The 10,027-nt window shown below is 42.1% G+C and overlaps 1 protein-coding gene across 2 annotated transcripts in view; it reads left to right on the top strand.

The window, feature by feature from the left end:
* Positions 1–10,027, top strand: part of SUPT6H (SPT6 homolog, histone chaperone and transcription elongation factor) — a 70,568-nt gene that overhangs the window by 37,836 nt on the left and 22,705 nt on the right. For both annotated transcript variants that reach the window (XM_077480414.1, XM_077480415.1), the window contains exons 9-13: positions 824–940; positions 1,721–1,810; positions 3,053–3,195; positions 6,544–6,692; positions 9,068–9,169. In XM_077480414.1, coding sequence (XP_077336540.1) covers positions 824–940; positions 1,721–1,810; positions 3,053–3,195; positions 6,544–6,692; positions 9,068–9,169 — 601 coding nt within the window. The remainder of the gene's footprint in view (positions 1–823; positions 941–1,720; positions 1,811–3,052; positions 3,196–6,543; positions 6,693–9,067; positions 9,170–10,027) is intronic.

Below are 10,027 nucleotides of genomic sequence, written 5' to 3'. Positions count from 1 at the left end.
AGGGGACAAAAAGTTTTTTGTGTCCGATTTAAAAAGACGTATGGGCTATTTTAGATCCCTGATGTCTCCTCCCTTTTTTTTTTTTTTTTTTTTTCTTTTTTTTTTTATGCCATAGCAGCCAGGAAAGGTGACACCTGAAAATGAAAGTAAAATTTTACACATCGCTTCTGATTTCTTTGCATCTAGAAGAGATAAATGTACTGGCATTCAGTCGAGTAGTGTGTTTTTAAACCCACTCTCGGTGGCAGTAAAAGGGTTAACCATGTTGCAACAACTTTGGTTGTCCTAGGAGCGGCAGACATCAGTTTTTCATTTTTGCACCCTGTGCTAGCCCTTTCTCTGTGTATGCAGATGTGAAAGCTATATCAGTTTTATCTGGGTGGCAGGGGTGCACTTTGGCATCTTCTCCTTGCGTGCAACTGGACCTTTTCCCGAGACTGAAAACACAGCATAGTAATCTACAGTCCAGCAGATGCTCCCTGAGCCAAAATTCCTACCTCTGTCCTGTGAACCCCAGTGCTGGGGGTGCATGCTTGTCTCAAAAGCTGAGTTCTAGACTGCCAGGAGGTACCAGTGGCCCCTCTCTACCTATGGCAGTGAGTGATGGCATGGATTGCAAGACCAACACAGAGCCCAGGGGAGATGGCAGCAGCGTGGGCGAGTGAGTGGAGGACACCTACATAAAATGACACACATCTAACACGGCAATGGGCCGGGCAGATTTTTTGCCTGCCTACTATGCATGTCTATTGATCTACATGATTAGATTGGCCTACACAGCAGTTTTGTTTTTTGTAAAATCTAAATTTCTTTCCTATAACAGGAGAGCTGGGACTACTTGGAACGTGGACAAGTTACAGCCAGTTTTAGCCGCAAAGGACCTAGCACTATACAGAAAATCAGAGAGGCGCTTAATTTCATGAGGAATCAGCACTTTGAGGTATGTAACCTGTAAATAACCAAACTAGCTTGGTATGGTTTGACATGTTCAAAATGTGCAAATTATTAGACGCAATGCCAATGTAGGTTTTCTATCTTTTTAATTGCCATTGCAAGGATCTTAATGGAACACTTTATGATGGGTGTAGTATTTTTATATTTTACTTTCAGCACTTAATACTTGGTTTAAAAATGGTGTTGCTGATATCTTATTTTGTTTGTGTTACTAAAGGCAAACTTTTTTAAAATTAAAATAACTATGTTGTACTCGCCTGCTCTGCATTGGTTTTGCACAGAGCAGCCCCAGACATCCTCTGTGATCCCCCGCCAGTGATCTTGGCTCCTCCTCTTCTCAATTTGCCCCCATGCAAGCCGCTTGTTATGGGGGTGCACAGTGCGTGCTTACTCCCGAGCTGTGTGTGTCTATGGAATTGTGCTCCATAGACACACAAGCCCTGCTCCCTTCTCAAAGTATTTGTTTGACAGCAGCAGATGCTGCAGTGTTGGGGGGGAGGGAGGAATCGCGCAGCACGCAAAGAGCTGTAAAGTTTTTTGCCATAATGCAGGGAATTGCATTCAGGTAAAACCTTTTTGGCTTTAGAACCACTTTAATTTTGATTAGATTCCCTTTTGCTCTGGTTGTTTACACACAGCTTACCATATGTTGCAGTTCACCAGGTTTGTGGCAAGTCTAATTATTTAATTATGCCCTTTTTATTGTTTTGTTGAATTGATAGGCACTCCCTCATCCTAACAGTGACATTATGTGCCTTTCTTCCAGGTACCCTTTATTGCATTTTACAGAAAAGAATACGTGGAACCGGAGCTCAATATTAATGATTTATGGAGAGTCTGGCAATGGGATGAGAAGGTAAAATTCTATGCCTTTTTATAATCGTATATTTCGCTTATAGTTTGCTGATCATAGTCATAGCTGTACTATGATGGATTTGATTGATTCCTCTAATACTGTTTGTCTACCGGTTCCATTTTTCAGTTTTTTTTTTCCCCCTTAAAATTCACTTTTGAATATTAAACCCCCAGTATATATTTCCTGAACGAAAGGATGTGGAAGAATAAAATGCTAGTTGAAGTTTGTCGTATTATTTTAATGTCCATGTTAATCAAATGCCAATTTTTTTGATTAAGTATAAAAGGTGTGGTTGTGATGAGTAAATAAATACCCGACATGTCAAAACTTAAAATTGCACACACCTGTGAAATGGCGGCCAACTTTGGTATCCTAAATTGTCAATATGCATCGCTTTTAAAAGCTTTTATAGGTTATTAGTTTAGGCTTATCATTAACGATTAACTTTAGAGCTATTGCTGTCTGATGCTTGTGGCGATATGCAACCTGTGTAGCGCAATCATCAGTTTCATATGTATGTGCACCCAGAACATGTATTTATTCTGTGTATGTGGGAGCCCTTATTTTTTTTTTTTTTTTTTTTTTTTTTTATTTATACAATTGACTTTATTGGTATCACATTGGAGAATGGTAGCTTTGGTGGGCTGTGGAAGTGATTGAATCACTTGCAACTGCCTAAATCACTTCCACATGAAAGCCCATTACTTACAAATTTAAGCACACCCCCCAAATACATACCTGGCTCCTCATTTTGATCCAGTGCTGTGTCCAAAAGCCGCATCACTGCTCTATCTCCTCACAGAACACATAGGCAGCAGCGTCATTGATTTCTGTTGCTGTCATTCAAATCCTGTTAGGAGGGGTAGGGGCCAAACCATGCTTTGTGTCTGGATTTTTTGATTTAGTATGGTTAATATATTCTAATTTCAGTTATATGATTTACAATTCAATTTGCATGTTAGCCTTTCCTATTATGGTGCATGAGATTCAGTTAATTGGAGAAACCTATGTCTGTGTGAATAAGGGCTCCCCTTTGTGGCTTAAATGGAGAACCAAAACAGACAACAAATTACATTAAGGATAACCTGTGTAATTAAACATACAGTAGTGGCATATGTCACTGAAACAATACTATTTCTGCTGTGTAAGGACCCCTGTAAATCTGTTATTGTCAACACAGTGACGTTGACACTTTTTTAGGTATGTTTGCTTATGCAATTTTAAATTTTTTTTTTGCTTTAGTGGACCCAACTTAGATTGAGAAAGCAGAATCTGATGCGTCTGTTCCAGAAAATGCAGGCTTATCAGTACGAGCAGATCTCTGCGGATCCAGATAAGCCACTTGCTGATGAGATAAGACCTCTGGATATTGCAGACATGGAGAGGTAACTGTATGAATATCTTGGGGAGAATATTTAAATGGTTTGCATTTTGATTGCTGTTTCTGAGCTGCCCAGAAATGTGTTGTGTGAATCGGGATTAACCTGTCATCCTATCCTATGCAATTGCTGCAAGGTAATCTTGATGTAATCTTGATGATGAACAAATGTGAACTTCTGCTGCTTCCTCATAACACAAAGGCAGAGGTTCAGAGAATTGCCTATATTATGTTTAGTATAGAACCACTGTATTCAATTACTATATAAAAAAAAAATATCCTAATTGTACTTTACAAGCAGAGTCCTCATACACCATGGGTTATAGCGGTCTACCTTCAGGTGGACACTGGCAAAGCTTTAGAGGACAGCCATCTGGGCACCTCCCCTATAACCATAATACACTCCATGTTTTCTCAGTTTTGTGATGGCATCTGCAGTTGGTGGACTTTTTTTCTTCAGGGAAAATCACCCTTCTCTTTTTTAATTTCATATTATTATTTTATCTTTGGATTCCTCAATCAAACCCTCTTTGTCTTGTAATGCCAGTAAAGAAGCAGTGAATCCAGATTGGCACAACCTTGGGAGCCATACCTGTAATGTTGCTTCAGGCACTGGATCCTGCGTGGGCGCATACCTTGGCACTTGGTGCGAAGTTTTTAGTCAGCCATATGGTGTTATTCAGGTCAAGGGCAGTGGTCCCACGATTATGGAACCCAGTCCCTGAAGACCCACTCTGGGGTATGCCCCTCCGAAGGGCAAAGCCTGGATTTTGTATAGTCCAGTGTCGTGGCAGGTTACACGGGGTCATCCTCTATCGCTTACCGTTACTGTAAAAACAGAACTAGGTTTTAAATGTATTCACCTTGCAGTGTAATGTTCCTCCTTTTCAAATTCTGCAAATAGACAATTTGAGACACTCCTAAAGGCTGTCCTTAATCTTGCAGACCCAGCCCTGCAGCCAGCTCTTGCTGCAATTCCAGTATGTCAAACTGCAGCTAACTTGATCTGGACAATGAACAATCATATTGACCCTGTATTCTGGATTATGCTGTTACAGAGCTAATTACAGCAGTCTCCTTCAGAAACATGTCATGAAACAATTTCCACAATGGCGCTTATCTCCATTCACGTGCAGAATTTCAGCACAAGGCTTGGCACTATAATTGCCACAAAGCCCTCTTCACAATGAAACAGTACCCTCGCTCCTAACAGTAGGGGAACGGCTGCTGCAGTTTGCCACTCATTGGGTCACAGATTTTCCCAGACCTATGGATTCAGTTGGTGGTTTCAAGGGGTATAAAAAAGTTCAGAACTCTACCACCCTGACCCTTTCTTCTCTAAGTCAGCTAAAAACTGCTCAAGGACAGGTAAAAAATTAGCAGAATGCCCATAAACACCCAGAGCCATGCCTTGACAAAGGCCACGCTTTAAAAGGTGTTATCCCAGTGACCCGAGATGCTTGCGACCAATCCATTATTGGCAATTTATGGTGATGCAAGCATGCCGTTTGCTCATCAGTACTCTGCCATAAGACCGTGCCATGGCAGTGTTCTGCATCAACCATCAAGGGGATGCTAGGAGTCTGGCTGTCTTGCAGAAAGCAGACCATATCATCTCATGGACAAAAATTCCCTTTTCAATGATATCTGTGACATCCCAGGACTAAACTACTGGAAAATGGATTATCTTTCCTGGATCAAGGGAAAATCGACCCTTCACCCAGATGTGATCAGTCTGATATGCCATAAATTGGGCATTTTGGATGGGGACATCCTAGCTTCCAGTCTCAACAACCTCCTGTTTGTTGCCAGAACCTAGAAACCTTTAGCTTTTTTTTTTTTTTTTTTTTTCAGATGCCCTGATAATCCCCTGGTCTCGGTTCAGACTAATTTAGGCCTTCTCTCATTTGAAATGTCTACCTTGCCTGTTCAAGAAAATGCAACAAGAGGAAAACATTGATTCTGTTTGGACCAAACTGGCCCAGAAGAGTCTTGTACACAGACATACTGACTCCTAGCGGACTACCCCTGACCTCTCCCCAACAGGCCAGATGTACTAGCTCAAGGTTTCAAGCATGGCTGTTGAAACCCAGGTCTGGAAGTCCTTTTTTGCCTGATGTGAACATGCGCACTTAAAGCGGAAGTAAACCCATTCATAGAACAGTTTAATTTCCGGTATGTACCTGAAATGTAACACTGCCATTGGTTGTGCTCTCAACCAAACTGTCAAACCATCCAATGGCTGGTGTCATAACTGATCACATGTTCATCATGGCATATGTAGATTAAACAGAGGTAAAGATGGCAGCCGAAACCAATAGAGGGGATTTACATGCACTTTCAATTCCAGAAATTACTTCGTGGCTTGCATTTTGGTCTTCCTGGAAACTAAAAACTGTTCTTGAGCAGAACCTAGCCTTAAGCACTCTCAAAGATAACTAGGCATCTAGGCTTCTGACTTCACTCTCTATTGAAGTTATCATTTTTTTTTTTTTATTTTTTTTTTACAAGGAGTTCCTTGTATTAAGCCCCCTTGCAGCACCCTGTGCTTCTTGGGATCTAGATTTGGTTCTGCCCTGCAGAAACCACCCTTTGAACCTATCAGGAATATTCCTGCAATGTAGCCTTTTTGGTCGCCATCATGTCTGTCAGAACTGTTGGCCCTCTCCTGTAAACAGCCTTACCTCATACTGCACAAAGAGAAGGTTGTCTTTCACTCAAAGCCATCCCTGAAGGTGTTTTCAGTAATGCATAGGATGCATTAAGGTGAAAAAACACAAGGGTTTACAACCCCTTTAAGCATCAAACAGAAATCTCTCTACATTGCCCAGACCTAGTCGGAGCCATTAGAACGTACCTTGAGGTTACTGCTCCAATCAGATCTTCAGGTTCTTTGTTTGTCCTATCCTTGGGAGCTGGCAAGGGACACTCTGCTTCAGTATTGGCACAATTCTGTTTGCCTCATTGTGCCCCCCTTCTTATTTATTGCTTGCAGCCATTCCATCATTTATGAATAATCTTCCTTTGTATTGTACGATAAAGAGAAGAGGAATTTTGACTTGACCTATAAATTCCATAACTTGGAGTACAGTACAGGTTGCAGACCACCTTCCCTTTCATTCCATTGTTTACCTTTCCATGTTTTCTACAAAACTGACGACTCATGGAGTGGTTAAGGTTTATAGGGGAGGTACCCAGGGGGTGTGTCCTCTAAAGCTTTGCCAGTGCCCAACCACCATAAGGTACACACCTATAACCCATGGGATTTACAGAAAAGTAAAAATTCCTCTCGCTCTTTTACTTTTTTCAAAGACGTGTTTTGCTCAAGTATAGTTGTAATTTTAACTTTATGCAGGCTGAAAGATGTCCGGTCAATGGATGAATTGAAGGACGTGTATAACCACTTCCTACTGTACTATGGGAGAGACATTCCAAAGATGCAAAATGCAGCCAAGTCAAGCCAGAAAAAGATGAAACGCATCCCTGAAGAAGGAGAGGAGGAGGGTTTGTATATGATAGGGGCCACTGTACTTTAAAAGCATTAAGAACTGATTCATAAATAGCCAGTTTTGATGTCACTATCACAATCTGAAACATCCAGGCTCCATTCACACCTAAGCGTATAGATTTTACTGGTGTTTTTAAGCTTTTTACAAGCTTTTTTTTTAAAGCGTTTTTAGAAATGTATTACAAGTGTTTTACAGCTTCAGGCATTTTTGTTTAGTTAATAAAAAGCACTAGGGACCTGGTCGGCAAACCAGTGGACCACAATCTGCCAGTTGATCGTGCAAGGTGACTGGTAGATCACCTGAGCTTGCTGACACATCCTGCCCTGGACAAATGTGCTGGCGAGGGGAACTACTTCCAAGCATAATGCTCCCAGCCGGCGCAAGCTGCGGCGGGAACAGCGCCACAGAGAGAGCTGCTCAGTGGAGGCATCAGCCACCTGCATAAGTTGATACATCTGCTAAAGTTCCGGCAAGAATTCCAGGCATGCAGAACATATCACTTCACCGGCTGAGTCCGATAGCCACGGCCCGCGGGATCCGAGCAGCACTGTGCAGGTTAGTGTCACTAGGCAAGAGACAGCAATGGCCACCATTAATTATATGGACACAATAGTATCTGTATGCTGTTGTGCTTATATAGATGCATAATAGCAGCTATATGAGCGCAACAGCAAGAAGTTCTTATTCTGCCCATATAGCTGCTTTTGTGCCCACATAAATGGCACCTATTTGGTGTGCTTCCTGAAACCACACCAAAATTCCTGGAGCTTTGGTGTGCTTTTAGAAAGCTCACCAAACTCCCAGGATTTCATAGAAGTCTAAGGCAAAGGTCAACTAACCCACAGTAAAGTTGTTGGTGCTTCATTGTGAAAGCAACCATTTTGGGGGCTCATGACAATAAGGGCTTGTTTGTGGGGCAGTAAAACCAGATAGTTGAACCTTGTTTTTACCACCATTCCCCCCCTACCAAACACCTTTAGCTGCAGTAGCCAGGGGTGTACATGTGTTGTGACTGCAGCAAGAGTGATGCACCCTGTCATGCTTGTTGGGTGTAGCGCCCGCAGAGCATGACCCATTCAAGTGAATAAGGCTGGTCTGCAACCAAGAGGTTAAAGCAGACTGAGGAGGCATTGTATGGCCACCTCACTAGCTGCTTTAACCCCTTGGACCCCACAGAAGCACGCAGTGGTGGGGCGCTTGCAGAATGGCCGCATTGACTTGAATGGGTCGCGGTTGACGGGCATAGTGCTCACTGAAAATCACAAGGGGGGATATCATTCCTGTGTCAGCATGTGTATACCTTTTTTGGCTGCTGCCTCTGCCGGGTGTTGGCAATCCCCCCAACCTTGTGTGTGAACAAGCCCTAAAAGTGCTTCTGCCAAATGTTCTCATTAGCAAGTGCAGCAGGCATTGCTGCTGCTCTAAAAAGCGATCAGACCGTGTTTAAAAGATGGTGACGAGACCATATGTTGCCTCCTCGCTGCTTGTGTTTTTTTTTATTTATTTTTTACCTATAATGGCTGTGCAATGCATGCGATTTGTGGCACAGTAGTGCAGAAATTAAAGGTTTAAATCGGGCAATGAGGAGGTAAAATCGCCTTCTGAACAACTGTCAAGCACCTCTGAAAGGCAATCCGAGCATGTGAACTTTTTTTTTTTTTTTTATAAGAGCATGTACCTATTGCACTTGTAAACCTACTCTAAGGAAGGAAAAACGGTAATAAAAAATGCATTGTACAGTAGGAGCAGACAGAATTTTAGTCCCACCAGCCAGGCCTAAATTCTGGCCAGCCAGTGTTTTTCTGCTCGAGTCAGGCATTTCTATTAAAGTCTCTGGGGCCAAAAATGCTTGTAATCTGCCAAAGAAAAAGCTCATGTACTTTTTTGAGCTTCAGGTGATAAAACGCTCATATTTGAATGGGGGCCTCTTAAATGAATGGGATTTTGCTTGTCGGGTATTTTGGAGCTTCAGAGCTGAAAAACACTCTGGTGTGAACAGGGCTTCAAATATTTACATCTAACACAATACAGGAAAATAAAGACACTTGGGCTGATTTTATACGAACTCGGGGGGGCAAAAAAGTGGTTTAATAGTCTTTAATCTCTGACATGCTTAATTTCAAATATAGGATCAGTATGTTGAAAATTATTGTTGAAACTTTTTTGTGGTTTGTTTTTTTTATATTAAAACTTTATGGAGTATGCACAGTGTTTTCACTTTTAGTAACTTTAGTTATTTGGTACCATTTGCGCTGTGGTTTGTAGTATAATGTTAAAAATAGACTCTTCCTGACAGTTTTATTAATTGTCAATTTCCTTGTCTGCTTTGTAACATTACAAATATTTATAATTGCTTTGAATAATTTCCAGGGGCTGAGCCTGTAGAACAAGAGGAGGAGGAGCAGAAGGGACCAGAGTTAAAGCAGGCTTCTCGTAGAGATATGTATTCAATCTGCCAAGGAGCTGGTCTTGGTAAGTGTCCCCTCTTTGATATGCAAGCATATTGTGGCACTTAAAGCCTAAAGCAGTACATAGATGAGTCTCTCTCTTTCGCTCAGAAATGAAAAATTATTCAGTTCCCCCAACAATACACTCAGTATGTAAGGGAAATCCTCCCCACTGAGCTATTGTATAATGTCAGCAGGTAGACCTCCCCAACGTCGGAACACAATGATCAGTGCTGCCGGCTAAGCCAGTGGTGCTGATCAAGCAGAGAAAATCCAGCAGGGTGGTTGTGAAGAAGTCGGTCTGTCCAACCAGCCTGCCCATACATGGATTAAAATTTGTCTGGTCCCTGCTGAAATGGCCAAATGTTGATCCTTGTATGGCCAGATTAAGTTTAGTGGCACACATCTTCCCCCCTGATTTCTCTAAGAGCAATGGCACAACCATCGCCCCATACCCGTATGCCAAGGTGCTAGGTGTTCTCCTGGACTCTAAACTCCTTTCGGCCCCACATTTAATCGCTTTCCAAAGCTTGCCGCTGCTATCTACACAACATCTCCAATATATGTCCCTTCCTAACCAATGAAACCACAAAACTCCCTGGTTATCTCTCACCTCAACTACTGCAATTCCCTTCTCATTGGTTTGCTTTTAAATAGGTTATCCACCCCCCCCCTTCAGTCCATCTTGAATGCTGATGCCAGACTCATCCACCTTACAAACCGCTCTGCGATTTATTTATTTTTTTTTCTCTGCCAATCCCTCCACTGGCTGCCACTCATTCTCCCAACAAATTAAATAAAAAATACTAACAATTTACAAAGCCATCCACAACTCTGCTCCCAGCTACATCACTAACCTAGTCTCTGAATACCAACCAAAGCG

The sequence above is a fragment of the Lithobates pipiens genome, unplaced genomic scaffold (assembly GCF_037356315.1).
Source record: "Lithobates pipiens isolate NorthernLeopardFrog02 unplaced genomic scaffold, aLitPip1_a1.2 Scaffold_16, whole genome shotgun sequence".
Taxonomy (NCBI): domain Eukaryota; kingdom Metazoa; phylum Chordata; class Amphibia; order Anura; family Ranidae; genus Lithobates; species Lithobates pipiens.
Note: the sequence above shows the minus strand (reverse complement) of the source record. Positions and strands in the feature narration are given on the sequence as shown.